Source organism: Amyelois transitella, chromosome 22, assembly GCF_032362555.1.
Source record: "Amyelois transitella isolate CPQ chromosome 22, ilAmyTran1.1, whole genome shotgun sequence".
NCBI classification, from domain to species: domain Eukaryota; kingdom Metazoa; phylum Arthropoda; class Insecta; order Lepidoptera; family Pyralidae; genus Amyelois; species Amyelois transitella.
This window is the reverse complement of record NC_083525.1, coordinates 3239897-3265057: the sequence shown is the minus strand read 5'-3', so window position 1 is coordinate 3265057 and position 25161 is coordinate 3239897. Positions and strand designations below refer to the sequence as shown.

Below are 25161 nucleotides of genomic sequence, written 5' to 3'. Positions count from 1 at the left end.
AGATTTTCATGTAGTATCCCAGACGCCCAACCGTCGGCCGGTTTCCAAAAAATCTAGTGCTTTTAAATGGTTAAGATAAAAAGTGGAAAATCAAATTCTAAGCTGATGGATGATACAATTAACAAAAACAAATTCCAATTATTATTTTAATACTCAGAAATACTGATATTTATGTTGAATCAAAATGAGAGTTTTAGGGTAAGAGTTGACGCTAGCCGATCATCCTTTTCAAGAGATTATTGTGTAATATTTATAGCTTAATTGTTTTCATACGACTTATAATAATTTATAATGTAATAGCCTTCTCCAGTACAACTGTTTTATTAATTTATTCCGGCCAAAATAAGTAACGGATTTACACGAAATTAAACTGTATGCTGCAGGATTTAAAGTATAGATCAATTTGGTGTCCCACGCGCCTGTAAAATTATTTATGATCATTTATATAATGTAAGTACAATTTAATTTCGTATTCTTCCATGTAATTTGTGGAACCTGCTAGAAACATAGATGAACCGGTAGGGTCATATTAATCCATTTGTTTGTCCCAAACATTTAGTCATTTTTAAAATTTATAGATCTGTAATAAATTACAGTATTCTGTTAGTGTTGATTTTTTATTTATATCATATTATTGACCAGTCCTGGATGTTCACTGAATATCCTATACCTGAATATTACTCTCACGGTGATTGACCCCTACGCATCCAGGCAACTTACAGTTATCATCTTAAAGCTCTTTTTAGTTTAATACTCAGCGAGTTATGCCATGCCCACTCGATGGTTTGTGGTAATAGCCAGATAATGGTCTTCTTCAAAATCATTCCGGACCCAAGGCTCCCTTTTAGGACGCCCCTGGCGATGCAACTGAATGCGTACACAGCGGAAGACCCACGCACGTTTCGTTATGAGGTTATCCAATGTATATTTTTCCGTTTGCCGGCGAAATACCAACAAATGCGGAACCCCATTCCGGTGTGACAAACGCTATCAGGTTGATAATTTTCCTGCTTATAAATCTTATGACAAGCAATGATTTTCTACATATTTTACCTTGAAGATATCAATGTGTTTGAAGGTGGGCTGAAACACAAAGACCAGGTATTTCCTGATATTTGTGATCTGTTCAAAAAGGTTTAGGAAAAGAATAAACACGCTTATTATCTCTATGAGATTAAATATTTATTTGTACAATGGAAGTAGAACTTTGGAATTGCACTAACACACTCAAATAAAGCTGTACAATACATATTTTGTACATTGTTTAAATAACAATTAAATTAGCTTAATTATATCTAGTGGGTCTACTCTAGTCCAAATCACCCTGGCCAAAAATAAAACTTAATTAAAAAACATATATTGAAATAACATTTGAATTTAAGGATAAGCGCGTATTCCATTTGTTTAGATAATAAATTAAAGTGAAACAATCTTGATAAATATTTTTTTTTGTATTTAAATTTTTTATAGCCCTGGGAAGAAAAAGCGTAATGAAATAACAGTTATTTCATTTAATTACTTCTCATATTACCCATTCTATATTTTTACAAACGTATTGTTTGATAAAAAGACATTTAAAGATTCTTTTGGTACCTAAAGAAATGGACTATATGAGTCCTTAGGGCGCTTTTTATATCACGCGTTTTTTGCCCTGTCTGTAATGATTCAGTAACTCATTCAGAAAAGTGACATAGCATTGTCATAAATTGTAAGTAAATGATTTACAACGCCTGAATTTGATCATGTAGAAAACGCGCTTCAGGGGGTAGTTTCTATACGGGATTAACGTTTATAAATAAGTTATTATATTACTATTTTTTTCTATAGTATGTGCGGTGGGCTCAGGAGATAGCTGTGCCACCTTGCCTTGATTGGTGTATGGGAGGTGATCCAGGTATCTTTTGAGCCATGTATACTACCCAAACTGCTCTGCCTACAAACATACTGCATTCGATAGCGACTTACAAATATAAAAGGCACTTTGTTACTTGCTGTTTGATTCGTCGTATAACGCGCATAGAAAAAAAAAATAGAAAAATTTTGATTAAAAAACAATTTTTGTATCTGGAATACATAACAGTACCAAATTGTTTAAGCTTTATCTCGACACAATCAATATCATATTATATACATAATTTCATGTTTTATATTTATTAAAGGAAAAAAGGTATTACGCGACTTTGAAAGACAACCGATATCGAAAAATGAAAATTTCAAATTATAAGAAATATTTAACGTTTCATATTTCATAATTTAATTCTATTATTAAGGTTGAAAGTACAAATATAAGTAGGTAGATGATCGTGTTTTCATAGAAATTCCTACAAGTATTTAACCATAAGTGAATGATTTCTATTTGCTAGTAAGAAGCAAAATAATGAATTTTAAGAACAACACTGATTTGATAATTTTGTAACTACTTCGTAGATTGTTAATTGATAAAAAAAGGTCTAAACATAAATTAGTTTTAAAAAAAGTTAATAAGAGTAAGTATATAAGCTTAGCAGAGTGGATGTTGAAGCTACCACTTCAAATAGATTTGATAAGAGACTGCAGTGTATTTTTGTATTAAGTATTGGATAAATCTGTAATGTAACAAAGATTAAACTAAACAAAACGCCAGCCTATCTGGCGAGCTGAATAATAAGTGCTGCGCACATCTCAAAGAATTCCATAGTATGATGGCCGCTCGGTTTCCCCGTCGGCGCCGGCGGGGGCAGCACCGGCAACATGGGAGACGCGGCCTCTTCCTCGGTCTCCTCTTTCTCTCCAGAGAGCGACTTGAAGTCCAGTAAATACGATTTGTAATCAACTTGATACAGTTGGAGGGACATTTTCACGTATTTCTCCGTCATTTTGTTCAGTGTGCGTACCCTGGGAAGAATGTTTTGTATCAGTTTGGTGTCGGATGTACCACGTCATATGCAATGACTTTTGGAAGTGTTAACATAGATTATTGCATTTAACAATTTGTTCAAACTTCTATGAATGGAACATTCAACCTCTTTGTGTTGCTGTTTGTTTGTTGCTAGCCAAGTGCTGGCCAGTTATAAAAACAATACTTCCTTTTTTATTTGATGGAATGTTAGTGAAAAAAATTCAAATTTTTTTGGCATCTAAACAAAACCAGATTAATAAGTGCATGTTTATAAGAATTATATACTATTTTAGTTCATTTCATCTAACCAAGTTTCATTTTCTCCAATTCAAACATTTCAAAAGTAAACATTGGTCCTAAATCGATCCGGATAGTTTTGAATAACAGCAGTTCTTTCCAATATAATGTATATATAGCCATCAGTTGCTGTAAATAGTTCTTGTGCAGAGTTCCTAATGAGTATGAGTATTGCCAATTTATGTGAGTACCTTTGTTAAGTCATTTGTTTAAAGAGAAAAGAGAAAGAACACTATGAAGCATTTTTGCAAATAGTTAATGCAATAAGAAGTACAGCTTATTAAAATCTGCAGCATATAATTGACAAATAACATGGAGGAACTATTAAATATTCAAAAGAAATTGAAACATTCTTTATATAATGCTTTTGTAAAATTTAATGATTATCCAAAAGACAGATTATCTCAGGAATATATAGAAATAAGATTAGAAAATTTAGAGAGAGATTGGTTATTATACAGAGAAAATGACATCAAGCTGTGTAGTTCAACTGAGTTTGAAATAGAGAACACGGATTATATACGTAAAAGATTGTATGATGAAGCTGAAGAATTGTACATTGAGTGCAAAACGAACATGAAACTAAATTTGAAGAAAATCGGCTCGGCAAGCGCCCCTCTAACGTCACACAATAACCATTTCATTAGTTCAGAATTAAGTATTAAGTTACCTAAAATTGCACTTCCAATATTTTCAGGAAATTATTTAGAATGGACTTCATTTCGTGACCTTTTTGTTTCATTAGTCCACAATAATAGTAAAATAAGCAACATACACAAATTGCATTATCTCAAATGTCATCTCACAGGAGAAGCAGAACAGTTATTGAGACACACCCCCACTACTGACTCAAATTATAATGTTTGTTGGGAATTGTTAGAGCATAGGTATAATAATAAAAAATATTTGATTAGCTGTGTCCTAAGAAGGTTACTAGGTCAAAAATGTATAACAAAGGAGTCAGGTTATTTATTAAAGAATCTTCTAGATACTACCACTGATTGCTTGAGTTCACTTCGCAGTTTAGGCATAGATATTAGTTCGTGGGATGTGTTTATCATACACATCGTTGCTAGTAAACTTGATGTAGAGACACGAAAAGAGTGGGAATTAAACTCACAAAGCCGTGACACAAATGAAATGCCTTCATTTAACGATTTTAGGTCATTTATGGAGAAACGTTTTCGCGCCTTAGAGTCTTTAGAGCTAGAAACAATTAGTGATAGTCAGTCTATTTATTCACCTAGCCATACAATACTAAAGTCCATGATTGCCACTAAAATGCTCATTCCTAAATTGCGATGTGAATATTGTTCAGAGTTTCACAAGCTGTGTTTCTGTAAAAAGTTTTCAAAAATATCCTTACAAAGTAAACATAAGTTTGTAGATAAGAATAACATATGCATTAATTGCTTAGGTAGCAATCACAATATATATAATTGTAGAAGTAATAGAAATTGTCAAATATGTAATGATCGTCATCATTCTCTGTTACATAATGTTACGAAATCAGAAAATACTGAAAAGATGCCGACATTTTATTCCACACGACCAACTGGTTTGTTAATAAATACTAGAAAACCACGGCAAATACAGACAAACCAAACTTTGTTACCAACAGCACTAGTGTGTGCTAAGTCTGACACCGGAGAGTTTCAAGTTACAAGGGCTTTAATCGATCAAGGTTCACAGTGCTCCTTTATAACCAGTGATACGGTACATCGTCTGGGCCTCGAAAGGATACCAGTGCGGGAATCTGTCAGCGGGCTAGGCGCTGGCACCGCGACAAAAGTAAACCATATGGTTCAACTATCTGTTAGCTCTAGAATAGATCAAAAATGTAAATTAAATTTTACCGCTTATGTTTTAGATGATATAAGTACGATACCAGATCAGGACATTAATATATGTACAAATGATTTAACGTGGTTAAAAGGCAAGAAATATTATCTTGCTGACCCAAAGTTTAACCTTTCAAATAAAATTGATGTATTACTTGGTGCAAATATTTATAGTTCAATCTTAAGTACTGGCATAATTAAGAACCCTTCCAATTCCATGATAGCACAGAACACTATATTTGGGTGGATTCTATCAGGCACAGCTGTTTAACTTACCCTACTGTTGTGCACCCAATTTGCTAGACAATATCTGTATTTAATTTCAGTGTTAAGTCAAAATATGTAGTGAAATAATACTTGCAATATTGTATCTAGGTAAACACACCTTATACGTTTCATATTAATTATTTATGTAATAGATAATTTAGTCAATATTGTTCAAATTGTAATTAACAGTTCTTGTTTAATGTAAATATAAGTCTTTAGATTTTTCATTAAAGGACATCCTTCAATTGATGTCCTTGGCGGGCGGTATGTTCAAACTTCTATGAATGGAACATTCAACCTCTTTGTGTTGCTGTTTGTTTGTTGCTAGCCAAGTGCTGGCCAGTTATAAAAACAATACTTCCTTTTTTATTTGATGGAATGTTAGTGAAAAAAATTCAAATTTTTTTGGCATCTAAACAAAACCAGATTAATAAGTGCATGTTTATAAGAATTATATACTACTAGCTTTTGCCCGCGGCTTCGCCCGCGCAAATGTATTTTAGATTATAAGGATACGACATAAAATTTCACCCATGTTTTAATCCCGTATCGTGCGGTTTAAGTTTATATTTGATTTAAATTCATATGGCTTCTCCCGTCTCTTCTCGTTCTGTCCCGTCCGGCTCCATCCAGTCCTCCTATCCTGTCCCATCCCATCCTATTTAGTGCCATCCCGCTTTCCGCAACTGACACGTATTTTTTACTAACCAATATATTTTAAATACAAATGAACAAAACACAACGAAACGTCTTCAAGCATGAATACGAAACGACCAACAACTTATTAACTGAGGGTAAAAATGCTTTCAAAATCATAGAAGTCTTATTGATTGTCGAACGACAAACGATAGCGACTTTTACATTACATGGTGACGCCATCTATTGCTACATTATCAAACAAATTATTCATTGAAGGAATAAATTTTCTAATCTTTTGCATATCAAAAATTAACACTTATTAGGGTTCCGTCGTACCTTAAGGGTAAAAATGGGACCCTATTACTCGACTTCGGTGTCCGTCTGTCTGTTAGTTCGTCTGTCCGCTCACCCATCCTCCTGTCACCAGGCGTGTCTCATGATCCGTATTAGCTAGACAGGTGACATTTTCACAGATTATAAATTTCTGTTGACGTTAAAATAAAAATACTAAAACTGTATACATACCAAATTTCATCAAAATCGGCCTACCGGTTAGGCCGTAAAATCGGAACGATGATTCACCCCCCCCCCCCCTTTAACTGTTTTGGGGGTTGTTTTTTGAAAAAAAAGTAGCCTATGTTTGAACTCGTATCTCAATCTATATGCATTTCAAATTTCATCAAAATCGGTTCAGCGGTTCAGGCGTGAAAGCGGAACGATGATTTTCATACAAACTTTCACCCCCCCATTTGACTATTTTGGGGGTCGAATTTTGAAAAAAAAAACGTAGCCTATGTTTGAACGCGGATCTTAAACTATATACATACCAAATTTCATCAAAATCGGTTCAGCGGGTCAGGCGTGAAAGCGGAACGATGATTTTCATACAAACTTTCAACCCCCCATTTGACTATTTTGGGGGTCAATTTTTGAAAAAAAAAAAATAGCCTATGTTTGAACGCGGGTTTTAAACTATATACATACCAAATTTCATCAAAATCGGATCAGCGGGTCAGGCGTGAAAGCGGAACGATGATTTTTATACAAACTTTCAACCCCCATTTGACTATTTTGGGGGTCAATTTTTGAAAAAAAAAATAGCCTATGTTTGAACGCGGGTCTTAAACTATATACATACCAAATTTCATCAAAATCGGTTCAGTGGTTCGGCCGTGAAAGAGGAACAGACAGACAGACAGACAGACAGACAGACAGACTTTCGCATTTATAATATTAGTACGGATTTTAGTTCATTTCATCTAACCAAGTTTCATTTTCTCCAATTCAAACATTTCAAAAGTAAACACAATTATTTTATGAAACAAACTGTAATTAGGGTTCATTTTTGTCTGTGGCGCCTTTTTATACGTATAGCAAAACGACTACGTTTATAAATGTATATACCTACTGTCTTACATAAGTGCCTTTTACAATAACAATTGGAGGTAACCTCAAGTAAAAAAACGAGGTAAAATTACTATAGAAAGTTAGATGGGTGATCTTACACGAAAAAACATGTAAAATGTAATAAGTCACTCAATCTCTTAACATTTTTATATATACATAGATATGGTATGGAATATAGATTGAATGCTCACCTGACATGGTAGGGGTTGATGACCTTCCACTCGTAGTCCAGCGCCTTCATGGCGCGGAACACCTCTAGCATGATGTCGTTGGGCTTGCTCTGAGACCTGATGCCCAAGTGCCATTTAGCCCTGAGCAAATAAATGAATACTATTGCTATTGACAGAATTTTATTTGTATTTATGAGTGTACATTTGTCAGACATGCCTTTTCCATATGTTACAAAAACGAAACTTCTTAAAAATGGCGGAGGGCTAATACTGAATTCCATCATGAAGCCATACAGCTGACGGTGGTTCCGAGACTGTTGGCTCTTTGTACGCCCCCGGTATATGTATAGTCGTGACTATAGGTATGTAGGTACTATATGGGCGTTTACCTCTTGACGGGCGTGCCCTTGGCGGCGGCGAGCGCGGGCGGCGCGGCGCCGTCCCGCAGCGGCGCGATGCGCTCCGGGTGCGGCCGCGACGACGACTCCGGCACCGTCGGCGGGGAGCTGCCTGTGGACATCGCACTGGTGTGATACAGTAGCTTCCAATTTTGAATTTTCAAAAATAAATTTAAGTTCGATCGCGTTTTGCCGTTTGGCTACATTAAAACAGGTTGTTGAAATTGTAGCGGTAGCGATTGTTCGATAGATTTGACATCGCGGTTGACGGGTTTTACGAGTAATGTAACCACACAAATGAACAAAAAATACTTAATACAGGGCACAGGATGTGTGGTGGACGTGCAACTAAGATCAAACCAAAATAAAGACATTTTCCTTGGCTTAGCTTAGATAAATAAATATTAATGACAAAGGCAAATAGATGGTAGACAGTGAATTATTTGTCATTGTGCATAATTACAGTACAATGACAACGAAACGTTTGTTGTAACATGTGATCTGATCAGCGACATAGCTTATTTAAAATCTGCATTGAAAAACACTTACTGGCAACATAGAAGTCCTTTATTTCCGCTTTGGCAGCCTCGTCCGCGATGCGTTTGTTGTCTATGATCAGATGGTAGGCTATAGCCAGTTGGTCGTGAGGATCGCCACTAAGCAATGCGTTGTGGACCTCATGCTCCTTTACGCCGAATTTGTCGCACACTTCCCCTATAGCTTCGGTGTCGATTACACTGCTATCCTGGGAATAAAATAGACAGTCATATACAAAATTTCTAGAAGAAAGCTTCTGTCATTGCAGAAAGAGAATATTTTATTAATTTTATATTAATATTAATACTAAATAAGCAAGCACTCTTGTCTTGCACTGTATGCGGCTGGATATGTATTGTGCCTAAAGAAAGTAAGAACTTGTTACCTCTTATATACATTTTTTATTTAATTTCTCGCAATTTATTATTAGGATGTATATGTGTGATTAGGAGCGAGAGTGCTGGCTTGTGAGATTGTCAATAAATAATTTTATTCATACATATATGCCAGTAACTGAAACACTGGGCCAACATTAGTACCTATGACATAAAATTCTGATTGTGATAGGGTTTGTTTTACCTGCTCAACAGGAGACGGGAACAGATACCCGGGCAACTCCTTCTGGAACCATTCATGTTTCTTCACATCTTCAATAGTAGCCCTCTTCATAGGGTCCACTTGTAACATCATGCACAGCAGACTGACAACACTCTTGTTCAAATACTCCGGGATGGGGAATATCCCCGATTTGATCTTCCTGAATAGTGTTGGTACATGTTCATCGTCAAATGGCAGTGTGCCACAGAGTAAAGCATAGAGAATTACTCCGCAGGACCAGACGTCGACTTCGGGACCAGCATAAAGTTTCCCTGATATAACCTGAAATTGGATTTATATGATGAATAAGAATACAATACAAAAATATTTAAAGCTAGTACAATAGCTTTTATTGGTGATTTTTACAAAACAATTCTCTCTTAAGATAAATAATGTTTATTTGACTGTAAAAAAAACAAAAAGGAAGCAGCAATTATGAAAAGTACTAGATTCCCGTTATAAGTATATGCATACTTAAATATCAGATTTAACTAACCAGTTGATAAATCAATGGTCAAGACAGTCAAGTCCATTAAAATCTTCAAATTTTTTCTGATAAAATAACTACCCACTCAAGTTGGTTTAGTATTTTTTATAGATAAGATATAAAAATCAATTGAATTCTCATGAGAATTAAGAGGAATGTCTTATAAATAACCCTTCATAAGTTGACAGCAGAGGACTATCTTAAGATATTTAGTTATCCAGGTAGTAACCTGGATAACTACATATCTTAAGATTACCCCTACTATCCCATCCTACCTATTAAGGTTGTATAGCACAAGCAAGAAATAAAAAAGAAAGACACTGTCATGTCACTCGTGACTTCTGAAAAAACTGTGATGTGTGAATATTCTAATATCTTTATAACTTAATAAAATATATCTATTATATTGTGTAGTGTATTTAAATAAAAGTATAAAATCTATTGTGTGCTACGCGGGCTTCTATTCCACTGCAGGTAACGATTCTCAGCCTTTATCAGGTTCTGTGCCCCACTGGAAGATCGAAGCGAAGTATCATGGATTTTTCTACAAAAATTGAAATTGGAAAGTTAACAGGAAAGGAAAACTGGGCTACCTGGAAATATAAAATTTCTATTATGCTTGAAGGCACGGAAGGTGCTTTAGAAGCAGTAGAGGGTAAGCTTATGAAACCTATTCTTAATGACGGAGCAGGTGACGCCGAAATCAGCACCTATAATTCTGCGATGGCTAAATATAGGCGGACTGAGAGTGGTGCTCTACTCATGTTGACAACCAATATGTCAGAGGATACACTCAAAAAAGTTATGAGATTTAGAACCGCACATGAAGTTTGGCAAGAGCTGCATAGACTATTTGATGGACAAACAGACGACAGAGCGTATAATTTATGTTTAGAATTCTTTGGGTTTCGGCATAAAAAAGAGGATGACATTCCAACACATATGTCACATCTCAAGAATTTATGGACAGAATTAAAGGTAGAGATTTCAAAAATCGACCCTGACGCTAAACTCCCTGAAATGTTCCTCATATGTAAAGTCTTAGATACGCTTGATGACAAATATTTTAACTTTAAGTCAAGTTGGCTAATGCTCAAACAGTCAGAGAGAACGATCGATAGTTTGACGAGTCATCTGTGTACGTTCGAAAGAGAGTTAGGTAGTCAAGAGTCAGACTCAAAACAAGAGACGCTAGTGATTACACCTAATGAACGTAAAGGAAAAAAGACTGTGGATGAACAACTGATCTGTAACTATTGTTCGGGAAAAGGACATAGAGTTCGGAAGTGTAAGAAGTGGATTAAGGACGGGAGGCCACCAAAACCAACTTCAGGCACATCAGCATCCAGTTCAAAGTTTAAGCAAGTGCAACAGATTTCGTTAATGGTAAATGCTTGCTCTAATAATCAGATGCAAGATAGAGAAAATTGGTACGTTGATAACGGCGCGACGGTACACATTGCTGTCAAGAAAAGTTTCTTCAATGATTTTCATGAATTTGATTCAGATCACACTGTCAATACGGCAGATGGAACTACAATACCAGCTTTAGGAACGGGTTCTGTAGAGGTGGAATCAAATGTCAATGGGCAGAAAGAAATAATAACTTTGAACAATGTGTGGCTAGTACCATCCTTAACGAAAAATCTGTTTTCACCATTGGCTGCACAAGATAAGGTGCAAAATAGTGTGTTTACTTCTACAACCAGAGAGTGCAAGCTGGACATTGCCGGCACGACTAAAGTTGTTGGAAGCAGGTCCCATTGTGGTGGACTTTATAAGTTGGAAATAAAGACAATTGTTCCGACTAAGCATTCAGCTATAGAAATAAACGCTGTGACAGGCTCTAATTTGCTACAGTTATATCATGAACGACTTGGGCACCAGGACAAACGACATGTTATTCGCGTGGTAAAACGTGAGTTAGGCATTCAACTTAGTCCAGATAAAATGACGTGTGAAGGTTGTATTTATGGAAAGTCTCAGCGAAAGCCGTTTGGGACAAGGGAAAGAGCTAAAGCAGTTGGAGAGCTAATTCACACAGACGTTTGTGGTCCCTTCGCAAAAAGCATCTCGAAATATCAATACTACGTTTTATTTAAGGACGATTATTCGAGTTATCGCATGGTTTACTTCATTAGACACAAATCGGAAGTTAAAGATAAACTCCTTTTAATGCTTCAAGAAGTAAAGAATGCTGGGCATACTGTCAAAACTCTTCTGAGTGACAATGGTGGCGAATTCAATAATGAAAACGTTCGTAAAATATTACAGAGATATGGTATTCAGCAGCGATTAACAATGCCATACACGCCAGAGCAGAATGGCTGTAGTGAGAGAGAAAATCGGACATTAGTAGAGGCTGCTAGATCGATTATGCATGCAAGAGGAGAGTTACCACAAGTACTATGGGCTGAATTAATTAACACAGTTGCGTATGTTCTAAATAGGACTGGGCCTACAAGAGAAGCAGATAAGGTACCACATGAACTGTGGTTTGGGAAAAAGCCTAAAATATCCCATCTTAAGATTATTGGTAGTACATGTTACGCACATGTTCCAAAACAGAATCGTAAGAAAATGGAGAAAAAAGCGATTAAAGGCATTTTAGTCGGCTACGAGAATGATGATGGCTATCGTGTTTGGGATGGAGTCAAGACGTTGAAGTCGAGGGACATAACGTTTGAATCTGATGTTGAATTCAAGACTATCATCAATAATCCTATTTCGTCAGAGGGAGTGCCAAACAACGATTATTGTGAAAACATTCAAGAATTGCCTGAAAATGCAGATCGTCTTGATCATGGTCTAGAGGGAGAAAATAGTCTAACTAGAGAAGACCAAGATCAAAGAACTCAAGATAGAGAGAACTCTGAAGTAACACCTATGATGATTGACAATCCACATTATAATTCAAGGGAAAGCTTACACGAGGAAGAAGTATTTGTTGATGCTGATCAAAATCAGTTGGAAATAGTAGAGCCTCTTGAAACAGAAGTGGTGCCTCGTTATAATCTGAGAGATAGATCAACAATTCTGCGTCCTAAGAAGTTTGATGATTATGTGTGTTTTGTGGGTGTAGAGAGATTTCCTGAGACCTATAAGGAAGCTCTTGAGAGAGAAGATAGAGCTGAATGGCAAAAGGCCATGGCTAGTGAACTTAAGTCTCTTGAAGATAATGAAGTTTGGACGTTGTGTGATTTGCCGCCAAACAAAAGAGCGCTTCCATGTAAATGGGTCTTTACAATTAAACGCCAACCAGATGGCACAATAGACAAATACAAGGCAAGACTTGTAGCAAAAGGGTTCAAGCAACGAAAAGGGATTGACTATGAACAGACCTATAGTCCGGTGGCCCGGATGGCTACAATAAGAGCTTTGTTAAGTGTCAGCGCCAAAGAAAAACTACATCTGATGCAATTTGACGTGTCGACTGCATTTCTAAATGGCAAGGTCGAAGAAGAGATTTACATGAGTCAGCCTGATGGATTTAGCGATGGCACATTAAAAGTCTGTCGATTAAAGAGAAGCCTATACGGACTTAAGCAAGCACCACGCTGCTGGAATTCTTGCTTTGCGGAAATCCTGCTAGAAAAAGGTTTCGTACAGAGTTCTTCTGATAATTGTCTATTCACAAAGATTATGAAAGGCAAGAAAATTTTGATAACTCTTTATGTGGACGATGGACTTGTAGCAACAACAGATGAAGCTTTGGCACACCAGTTCCTAAAAGAATTAGGAAGTACAATAAAAATCACAATAAAACCTGCTTCTTACTATCTAGGTTTGGAAATTGAGAGATCTGAAGACAGTTCTGTATATGTTAAACAAGAAGCTTATACAAGGAAGATTTTAGATCGGTTTAGAATGTCAGAATGTAATCCAGTATCGACACCAATTGAAAGAAATCAGATTTCTGAATCAGGGAAAGTGCGAAATGGAGATTCTGAGAAGCAATTTCCATACAGAGAAGCAGTAGCTGCTTTAGCATACCTTATGACAGGCACGCGGCCTGATATAGCTTATGCTGTTGGAGTAGTTTCTAGAAAACTGGAAAACCCAACCGAAAGTGATTGGCTAAGAGTAAAAAGGATATTCAGATATCTGAAGGGAACAATATCCTTTGGCTTAAGATATGAAGCAAATTCTGTTAGAAACTTGGTTGAAGGTTACAGTGATGCAGATCACGGAGGTGATGATATGACTGGACGTTCAACAACAGGAGTCGCTTGTCTTTTTGCTGGAGGAGCTGTTTCGTGGTTAAGCCAACGGCAACCATCGGTAGCGATTTCAACGACTGAAGCTGAGATTGTTGCAGCAAGTGAAGGAGCACGAGAGTTGGTCTGGCTTCAAAGAATTTTCAGTCAACTAACATGCTTGGAAAATGTACCAACATTAAAAGTAGACAATGAAGCAGCCATACAGCTTGCAAACAATCCCGTATTTCATAAGCGAACTAAGCATATCCGAGTGAGACACTTTTTTGTTAGAGAGACAGTGCAAGAGGGACTGGTTCATATTATGAAGACAAGCTCAGTTGAACAATTAGCTGATTTATTGACGAAGGCTGTTCCAAAGCCCAGGCTCATCAAGTTAAGAGCCAACTTGGGGCTACAAACTTTTCTAGCTAGTGAGGGAAAGTATTAAGGTTGTATAGCACAAGCAAGAAATAAAAAAGAAAGACACTGTCATGTCACTCGTGACTTCTGAAAAAACTGTGATGTGTGAATATTCTAATATCTTTATAACTTAATAAAATATATCTATTATATTGTGTAGTGTATTTAAATAAAAGTATAAAATCTATTGTGTGCTACGCGGGCTTCTATTCCACTGCAGGTAACGATTCTCAGCCTTTATCACTACCTACTAGTAGTGTCTTCCCAAAAATACAAAATAAAACTTTGATTACCAGATGATCAGTTTCTTTTTATCATCTCATGAATGTTTATAGCACAACTGTCATCATATTTATACCAATGTTATCCCTCAGTATACCAACCTCCGGTGCAGCATAATTGGGTGACCCACATGAGGTCCTCAAAAACTCGCCATCCATCATCATATTGGAGAGACCAAAGTCTGCAATCTTCACATGCATGTTATGATCCAACAGCAAGTTTTCCGGCTTCAGATCCCTGTGCACGATCATGTGCCGGTGACAGTAGTCTACTCCGGAGATGATCTGCTGGAAAAACCGCCTTGCCTCGTGTTCTTGCAGCTTGCCCCTCTTGACAATGTAGTCAAATAGCTCACCTCCAGAAACATATTCCATTATCATGAAGATGTCTGTTGGGGTCGATATTACCTGAAATGGCAATGTGGTTTTACTTTACATTGGATTGTTTAATTTTTCAATGAACAAACAATTAAATAGTATTACTATTAGAAAGAATGCATTTATAGAAGAGCCATTTGATTACAACCTGAAGAATTCATATCTAGGTTTTTCAGAGGTGGCATATGAGTTATTAAATGTTGGGGTTTTAATAATATGATTGCAGATGTGTGCAAGATTGAGGATATGACTCACACACTAGAATTAAATAATCAGTACTTTACCTGATAAAGTTTAATAATATGAGGGTGTCTGAATAGCTTGAGATTCTGTATCTCTCTTTTGATCTTTCCGACAACATCGAGAGACTTGATCTTTTGTCTGTTTAGAATCTTCACGGCGACCTTGTGTTTTGTTAGCTGGTGTTCACCAATCTTCACCTTGCCAAAGGTGCCAACTCCAAGCGTGGCACCAAGGGTGTAATGACCGATCTTTACAATCGGCTGAGCTCCACTAGCCACCACTGGTTTCTCAGACATCTTTGGTGACAATAATAATGTTTAATGAAAAGTCCACAAACAACTCAAGGCAAACTGTAACCTTACATAAGAATATCAGTTATAATATTTTATGTAGTCAAGAAATTAAATACGTTGCTTCATCACATTTCAATTATACTATGTATGTACAGATTCTATCCTAAGACGTAATTTTATTCCGAAAATAACATGAATGAAAGACTTCGGTCTGTTCTAGTCGAAGAAATCCAACCAAAACACGAGATCTCTACTTTATACCAAGCACATGACATAAATGACAATGACATTTGATGTCTTGTAATTTGGTTCTTTTTGGCCATAGATACAAGTTTTCAAACTTCTGAAGCATTGGGCTCATGCGGCGTGCCTCCGACTGTACGGTCTTGGTCACATCGACAGACTTTGAACGAAGTTGCCTTCTGATGACAAAGAACTAAAGCGCTAAAAAAGGGCAGCATGCTAAAGTTAAGACGCATCGTTCTACATATTTATTAAACTATATTATGCAAATAAAAGTTTGAATTTGAATTTGAACTATTGTAAATGTGAGTGCCAATGTGCGTACGGAATTATAATTTAATCTTATATATAATTTTACAATTACGTGCTGTTGTTATGCTATTAACGTGTGTTGCGTAAAACTTTCATCAATTTTATTACCAGATTTATAAGGGACAGCAAACTCAATAAAAAAATATCATTACTTTTATCTGCCATTTTACAAAAACATTACATATATAATTGGGTTGGGGTCACTTTTCAGCAGGATTGTTAGTGTATGGTAAATATTACGTTGATGGTCGTATGTCATGAATTTAATGTGAGTTAAGCGTCAGGGTTCTGTAAACTAAGTTAAAGCGCACCTTCCATTAAAAGTTTACTTTCTTTGAATGATATGTATGTATCTATGGTTGATAGATGCATAGAGATGCCGCCTTCTTGCCCCGCCTTGCACCCCATTCCCCCCAATCAATTGTCTTTTTTTCAGATGCTGTCGTAAGAAGTAAAATTTTTAAATATTTCCGATTTTCTTGGATGAATTAAGTATATATTAGTGGATTTGTGACTAATTATAATGGATAAGTGTGGTATCTGCGAAAAACCTGCTAGTGTAAGTAATATAATGCTTTTACTATGTGTCCTTTCATGTTATTACTCTTGTTTTTTTTTTTGTTTTCTTTACGAGCTGGTTATAAAAATAACGCTACTGGTACAAAATGTCTAGTTTTATTGCTATAGGAGTACTTTACTACTAATAAGAAAGTATTACCCGTACTTTCATGTAAGAAATTTACAGCGATGCAACTTAGAACAACAAAAAAAAAATATGCATCGAAAACCTGCTCGCTTTTTTGTGCCTACCTCTTGTTCGGACTGTTTTTTTATGTCTGGCTCAGGCTAGCGCCCTATAAAAAACAACAGGCTGGGTTTTTTTTTTATTTGGAGACCATGATGTGCATGAATGGTGATTCTTGGATGAGGAAAATATGTATAAAGTAACATATCACTATGTAACCCATTAACTTAGTGGACTACTCATTATAATTTATATAGCATTATGTTGTGTGCAAATGTTAAGTTCCAAGTAACTCTAAATTCTTATTAATTCTTGAACACACTAGCAGCATATAAAGCTGATGCATGAGCTGTTAACAGAAACGCGGTGACAATATTCTCAGGAAGCTTGTTCCAGTCTATAACAACACAATTTATAGTATTATACAATATACTCCTAGTTCATGTGTTTGGGTTAAGTGTTGAATGAAAGTCTTCTAAATTTATTAGTTACCTACTACTAATAAATATAAATAACACAGTGCCATAATTTTTTTACACACTACCATATTGAGTGGGCCTTGAAGTAAGTTGCAAACTTTGTTACAAAATATGAATGCAACTTTTCTTTAATTTATATCAAATACTTCCAAACATCCAAGACCCAGGCCAATAAGAAAAATATTGTTTTTCATAATGCCCTTGCCTAAAACCTAACAAAGTACTAATTTTTGTTTCAGCAACTATTTGAAACAGGGCGGGAAGGAGTGTATGCATGTTTTAAATGCCAGCCATTAGTGCCAGAAGTAACCCTAGAAGATAATGCAGAAACAGGAACCGAGACAAATATGGTAGAAATTGAAGTAGAAGCTACCAGTGCAGAGGTTTTTATAAGCTTAATAAAAAGATATAGGTCTTAAATAATTTCTGTCAGCTATCATAGTATGTAAAGAGCCACTGACATTTTGTCTTTGGAAGAACTTAAATTAATTAATTTTTCTTTGCAACATTAATTTATTTTATATTGACTTACTTATAAGATTCTGATTAGGTTAACTTGAATTCTGATTCTAAGGTTGAAGTAAGCAGCTTACACCAATATTTTTGTTGTTATATTATTTAGTATGTAGGCACCATTCTTTATGTATATATATTTCTTATATTTAAATATTCACAGGCAAAGTCAATTGTTGTTGGTTACCATTGAGGCAATTTGTTCACTCAGTATGGTTTTCTTGATGTTAAGTGGTCACCACAGCCTTTGATATTTAACTTGAAAATGTGTTTTGTGGTTCCCAGCATCAATAAAAAAAATAATAGGACCACTCCTTCTCTTGAATGTCATAAAGGCGACTAATGACTAAGGCCCATAAGTTTATAAAACTTAGGATTCTTCTTTTTGGCGATGGGCTAAAAGAAGAACCAATCACTCTTTGAATCTCAATTCTGTCATTTAGCCAAACAGCTAAATGTGTCTGTCAGTCTTATTAAGATTAAAAGGCTAAATACAGCTTGAGAACTTGAAAATGAGAGCTTCTAAATTGAGTGTCTTATTTTAAGTTTAATGTAGTAGTAGGTTTGGTTCGGCGGCAGGTTGCACTATTCCGCACCGTCGAATATTCCCGAGGCGTCCTTAAACGTAGTAGTGCTATAATTTAATTACTCATGACATGAGCAACCCTGTTTCTTTTGCTTCCCATTTCATACAGAACTAGATTAAAAGTGAAAGTGAGTGGGATATTTCATTGCAGGGGTGCAATGAGTCCCACTACTGTGGTATTTGTGACAAAACGTTCCAGAAGGCCCTGCAGCTCCAGAACCACCTGCGCAACCACCGCGCCGAGAGGAGATTCGTATGCACTTTCTGCAGTAAAGGTTGGTGTGAATTTTGTTATGAAGATAAAGAAAAACGACAAATATTCAACTTTAAACTCTGCTCACTCACAATGAGCAATATTCAAAATTAAAGGATTGTGTGTTTTATTCCAATATGTTAAGATTTAAGATCCATTTTTGAAAGGTCTTTAAAATTGCGGATAAATAATTCGTAGTTTTTTTTGTATTTTGTTCTCATCTGTGTATCTTATATACAGTTGATCGAAGCTAGCTTTATTTCAATATATTAATTAGATATACTTTGTGGTGGTTGCAGCTTTCTCACAATCGAATAACTTGCGAGCTCACCTCCGCATTCACACAAACGAGCGACCGTTCAAATGTACAGAATGTGGGAAAGCTTTCACCCAGGTACGTATTCAATTGTCGTATACGCCTGAAGGCAAGAAGTAGAGCACTGATTTCACCAAATTTTCTTACCTTGTTACCTTTTCATTTTAAAAAATAAATATATATTGATTGATTGTGTATAGAACACGCCTATAGGTTATAACAGTAATAAATAAATAAATATATATGGGACAAATTACACTGATTGAGTTAGCCCCAAAGTAAGTTCGAGACTTGTTACGAGATACTAACTCAACGATACTATATTTTATACTCGTAATAAATACTTATATAGATAAACATCCAAGACCCAGGCCAATCAGAAAAAGTAATGTAAAGAAACAGCCAAATTTAATACTTTTTTTAAGCTAAATAAGGCAAGTGAAAGAGAATATAACTAAAAATTTTAAATATGTACATGCGATTTCATTTATACTTACCTACTGGCAGTTTCATTTCCAGTTTCCAGTCTTTTCTAGCCTGCTGGCTCTGTCTACTTTGTAAGGGATAAAGAAGTGATTATATGTATGTAGGTATGTGTGTATTCTAAGAAATTATGAATTTTGTCAGGTGACAAACTTGAACAACCACGTGCGTCTACACACCGGCGAGCGACCGTTCGTGTGTCCCGAGGCCGGCTGCAACAAAGCGTATGCGCAGGTCAGTAGTGGAACCTAGTAGATGAACCTAGGAGGGGGCTATGTTTGGATTTTATTCTACTATTTCTTCTTTCTGGATCAAACTAGGCGCGCAAGTAATTTGTATGACATTGCATTAGTGTCAGCTTGTTACCACTAGATGGCGCTGATTAAACCACAAACAGATTCTAGTTTATTTGCTCGACTGGTTTGATCGAGTACAACTCGCACTAATCCTCATTAACCTTTGTTTATCTATTAGTATAATTTTTTAAAATCTTACACCTCCGTCAATTTTGTTTTTACTTTTCCTAGACCACGGTGTAGCCAGAAAGAGATCGCATTTGCGATAAGGCCGCCTTTTGTACTTTTTATATTCTTTTCTTTTGTGCGTTTTTCTATTTGGTGCAATAAAGCTTTTTTACTTACTTAACAGTTAAAAAAAACTTGTTTGTGTTTATGTTGTATGTGTATGTTTCTTGTCTATTATTTTTACAAAATTTATATAAAACTTTTGTATTTTTCAGGTAACGAACCTAAATCAACATCGTAAGAGACATCTCAACGGCCGGCCCGTAGAAAACACGTATGACTGCAACATTTGTGGGGAACAGTTCCAGCAGCGAAACCACATGTATACTCACAGGTATTTTTATTTATTTATCAAGTTTAAGGCGTTAACGTACTGTCTAAATGTTAACTCACACCCCGCGCATAATGTGTCAAATAGTAACAAAATTTCCGTTTGATCTAATTTAATAGTCTGCTTATTCACTATGAACAGAGTTTATATTTATGGATTGTGTGCTTTATTGCAATAAATTAACGGCCATTTTAGTACTAGACCAATCTTCTTTAAATTTGAACAAGGACATAGGGTACTTTTCATTCCGGTAAAGACTATAGATAGTTCCCGTAGGATTTACGAAAAGCCTGTATTCTTTTGTAGGTGGCGCTTCATTCGCGTTCGATCGTGTTAGTTAGGTATAAAACTGAGGACTTTTTGTTGAATTTTTCTCTCATTTATGAATGAAATGAAATGAAAAAGATTCAAGGGGCTATAAACTTGCAATTAATATTTTAATTTAAAACTTTTTACCCTCAGTTGTTTCTGTTGTAAATATTTTGTCTGTTTTTTGTAAATCCGTAACGAAATTTAAATTTTATTCGACAGACGAGAAGTACACCCCAAGGCTTCAAATCCACCAGTGAGACAACGCCACGTCTGCAGCTTATGCGACGCTGTGTTACCCAGTGAGAAACTACTGCTACGGCATGTAAATCACCATGTCGAGCAAAACAATGAGAAAGAGTCCGGAGATCAGAGTAAGTATTATTACGATGTGCAGAACCCGCGCTTATATTACTTACAAATACTACAGGTATTAAACGCGCACGTAACATATTTTATCTCATCTTTATTTTATCTCTGATATAGTGTTTCGAATCGTGTTACAATGATCCATGGTCACCATGGTAGTTACCGCTCGATCGAGTGAGTCGCTCAGTGTCAGCTCAAGTTTAAAATCAGTTACCCGCGCTTATGTTTGCGAAACCCTGGTAAATCATCCGAGCAGGGAAGCGATAGAGATGGACATATACGTGAGAGCAGGATAGCAATATACTAGTGTCGATTTATCTCGACGATCTATCTGTCAATTGAACCGTTCAGGTGCCCCATTAAAAAGTGATTTACAATATGGCATTGGTTCAAACATTACATAGGCTATTTGCCAATGATTTATCTGAGTACTGAGTAGGTTGATTGTCAATCAATGCTCTTTTATGGCGAGGGAAAATTCAACCCGAATTTGTAACCATGATCCAATTTCCTGCAAAGGTTGTTGAGGCAGACGGGATCATGGTCATGTACACCTTGGTCTTCTTTGAGTTTAGGTCTGAGGGTGTAACTGGGACAATATATAAAAGAGGAAGAATATTTTGTTATTTATATAGACGACTCTGACTCGAAGAGATCTCTTTATGGGATAAGTCCGCCATTGCAAGTGATTTATTTTCTTTGTAAAGGCGTGTTGGTCCCGCATTAATGTATGGCAGTGAAAGTTGGCTGTTGCAAAAGAAGCATGAAAGCAGAATAAATGCAGTGGAAATGAGAGCGTTAAGGAGTATGATCGGTGTGAAATATTGTGATGTGAAAGAAGATGTAGTTACAGGAATAGAAAAGGGTATTAAGTTGGTTTGATCATGTGGAGAGGATGAATGAAAGCAGGTTGACTAAGCAGTTATACAAGGAGAGGGTGGAGGGAAAGGTCAGAGTGGGAAGGCCTAGACGAACGTATTTTGATCAAATTAAGGACGTCCTGGCAATGGGTCAGGTCAAGAGTACCCGAAACCGCCGAGCTTGCATGAAGAGAGTTATGAATGTGGATGAAGCGAAGGAAGTGTGCAGAGATCATTGCAAGTGGAAAGTGGCAGTCTCTGCTAACCCTTCCGGGAAAGAGGCGTGATTTTATGTATGTATGTATGTAAAGATATAACAAAATGTATGTATGTGTTCAGAAGCGGACGAGGGCTCCCTGCCGTGCGTGTTCCCGTCGTGCGGCGCGCGGCTGCCGTCGGCGCGCGCGCACACCGAGCACCTGCTGCGCGCGCACCAGCTGCGCGTGCTGGCCGCCGCCGCGCCGCGCCGCCGCGGCCGCCCGCCCAAGGTGCGACAACTGGCCATTATACCCGTAGCCAATTTGTTATAGATCATCAAATTAAGACCACTCCCTTTATTTCCTACGGATGTCATTAAAAGCGAATAAAGGGTAGGCTTATATACTTTTGATTGCTATTTAAAGCGATGGGCTAGCAATTTGCCACTATTTGAATCTCATTTCAATCTTTGAGCCAAGCAACTGGGCGTGGCCTTTCAGTCATTTGATGACTGTTAGATCTACCTGCCCCACAGGGAATATAGATGTGATTGTATCTAATGTTATCAAAAAATTAGGATAAATATTTGGGAATCATAAAGAATATTATTTTACCAAATTTCGCAGTTGTATATCAAATATACTCTTTTATACGATCATTTATATGTTTGGGGGTATTCAAAAATTTTTAAAAAAGTATGTCTACAAGCAAAATCTTTGTACATTAAAAACAAAATAAGTAATGCTTATATAAATAATAAAAAAATATTGATGAAATTAAATTTGATAACAGGAAAAATAAACAACAGAAATAGTAAATTTATTTGACATTGACACAAATTAATTTTTTTACAAATATACCGTTGGAATTAACTTCTAATATTGAATTATGCCCTAAATTCTCACATATTGGCCCTACTGACATTATTAATACCTTTAAAGAACTTAATCTGAAAAAGTCGGAGGATCATCGGCTTTTGTGATTACTTTAAGTCTTATATATTATTTCATTAGTCAGCAATACGGCTTTACTGAGGGGAAATGTACATCAGATGCGGGTGTGGCTCTTGTCACTCATATTCAATGCATGGGAAGACTCACAGGATGCCATCGGAGTTTTTTGCGATCTGACTAAAGCATTTGATTGCGTAGATCATAGAACTCTTCTGCTCAAGATCGCACATTACGGGTTCGACACTGTTTCCGTTGAACTAATATAATCATATCTTAGTGATAGATTACAGACGGTAGATTTAAATAACACATAATCAAAAGGAGCTAAGGTAAAAATAGGGGGTACCGCAAGGTTCCATTTTGGGACCTTTTCTCTTTCTGGTGTATATTAACGACCTGCCTTGCATGATTGAGAAATAGACTGGCATCGTGTTGTTTGCAGAAGATACGTCACTAATTTTTAAGATAAACCGCCGTACTGAAATCTGTGATGATGTGAATAGCACTTTTTCCGCCATTTTTAACTAGTTTACAGTCAACAACTTACTGTTAAATGCAAATAAGTTACACTTCCTAATGTGCGGCAGGCAAAAAAGGGCAATTTGAGCTATCTACGGTATAAAGCAAAGAGATTCACTTAGAGAATTTAACAGAAACCTAAAAATTGTAACATTAATCTCCCAGTATATATTCGATAACATTATGCATGTTAGGAAAAACTTGAGACTTTCAAAAAAATAGTTGAATGTACTAGTAAATTACCAGGGAACAATTATAAGTTGTCGATCCTAGCGCATCGGCTGGCTATTGTAGGAAAATCATTTCTGATTAATTGTATAAGATTTTATAATAAATTACCAAAAAGTGTTCTTGAAATGAATGAAAAAATTTAAAAAGTACATCAAAGATGAGCTTTGTAGGAAAGCCTATTAAAGTACGGAGGATTATATTAATGATTTACATCACAAAAATCTGCCTAACTAAAAGTGATTATGTGAATTGTCCATTACATGATAATCCAACAATGTTTTTTTTTTTCTCTCCAGGTGTCCCAGAAACAAGAAATGGAAGTGGACCCGCTGGAAATTACAGATTCAGATTTTACACAGGTATGTGCATGCAATGTGATGAAACTATTATTGTTCTAATAAAAATCTAGTTATTGTTCTTTAGCATTAAGATAAAGGTATATATTTATTATAATGCTTTATATCTGTTAATTATTTGTTTCAGGTGAAATCAATGAAAGTACAATTCTTGCCCAAGTTAAAAATTCAAAGCTTGTTCCAATGAGTGGCCGTGAGCTGTTGTTGATATTGATTATAACTGAATAATAAAAATGATCTTTCATACAATTATATCGGCGTCCCTCTCTAGGGATACCAGTGTGACAAGGACGACGATGGATTGCAGGTTGGACGATTCATTATGTGAAATTGAGTATGAGTGCAGTGCGTACTTAAAATTTTATTAATTCACTTCACTGCACTTTGTATAGAATTTATCAATTTGTACAGCTTATTATTTTGGTAATGTAGGTAAGCCTAACTTTTATATATCGTGAGATCAGTTTGATTATGAGGTGAAGACGGGTTTGTGCAGAAAATGTACAGGGAAGTTTCCAGTGAGGTAAATACTAAAATAGCGCCCGAAATAAAAGTAATTCTACTTGTTATTTGGACCAAATAATTTCTCTTCTTCAAATATGGCGATAATCGAAATACATGAAATCGAAAATCCGTGAAAACGACGGAAAATTATGAAAACTTCGTTAAAAAATATACCATAAATCTTCTTCATTTTGTCTAGTAAGTAGGCAAAGGTCGAGGCAGGCCGAAGAAATCATTGCTAAAGTTGGAAAGTGGACCCTGGGTCCCGAAGGTTTACAGTGGAGGGTGCAACTAACACAAAGATGAGAGAAGTGAAATGTAACCCTGGAAACGTCCCTATTTAAAATGATCTCCAAATTATGAATAACTCGACTCGAATTATGAATGCTCGTTTAGATTTGCATTTATTTTGAAAATTTTATTATTATCATGGTACTTCCGCAAATACAAGGCACCCCAGTGCGTTATGGCGACTGTACATTTTGGGCGAGATGAACTAGGCGATGCTGAATGTTTTACCATTATTGGCGTACAAAAAATCATCATCAATCAAAATCATATTGTTTACATTAGAACTACGAATAATACATTAGAATATGTTATTAGTCCCTATCTTCAGGAATGTAGTAATTCGAGTTAGGGGATAACAAAGCATTGGCAAGTAAAAGGTTTTTACAATATCTGACCGTAAAAGGTGACTCCTAGGTGCCTCGCCCAAATAAGTACATTGGCCTGTAGAGTTAAT

General features: G+C 36.1%; 2 protein-coding genes across 3 annotated transcripts; one reads left to right on the top strand and one right to left on the bottom strand.

The window, feature by feature from the left end:
• Positions 1-1157: 1157 nt before the first annotated feature.
• LOC106133338 (5'-AMP-activated protein kinase catalytic subunit alpha-2) lies at positions 1158-15592 on the bottom strand. Its single transcript, XM_013333039.2, has 7 exons — positions 15081-15592; positions 14521-14826; positions 9014-9313; positions 8447-8642; positions 7889-8009; positions 7521-7640; positions 1158-2874 (listed from the first exon to the last, which is right to left on the bottom strand). The coding sequence occupies exons 1-7, from the start codon at positions 15333-15335 to the stop codon at positions 2625-2627; spliced, it is 1548 nt and encodes a 515-aa protein (XP_013188493.2). The 5' UTR covers positions 15336-15592; the 3' UTR covers positions 1158-2624.
• Positions 15593-16295: 703 nt separating this feature from the next.
• LOC106141158 (gastrula zinc finger protein XlCGF7.1-like) lies at positions 16296-24949 on the top strand. Of its 2 annotated transcripts, none has more exons than XM_060950689.1 (10): positions 16296-16446; positions 17351-17494; positions 18410-18485; positions 18763-18857; positions 19407-19496; positions 20002-20120; positions 20649-20800; positions 21995-22143; positions 23853-23915; positions 24040-24949. In XM_060950689.1, the coding sequence occupies exons 1-10, from the start codon at positions 16411-16413 to the stop codon at positions 24097-24099; spliced, it is 984 nt and encodes a 327-aa protein (XP_060806672.1). In that variant the 5' UTR covers positions 16296-16410; the 3' UTR covers positions 24100-24949. The 2 variants fall into 2 exon arrangements, with proteins under 2 accessions (XP_060806672.1, XP_060806671.1); XM_060950688.1 differs by having other exon boundaries at positions 18362-18485.
• Positions 24950-25161: the final 212 nt, after the last annotated feature.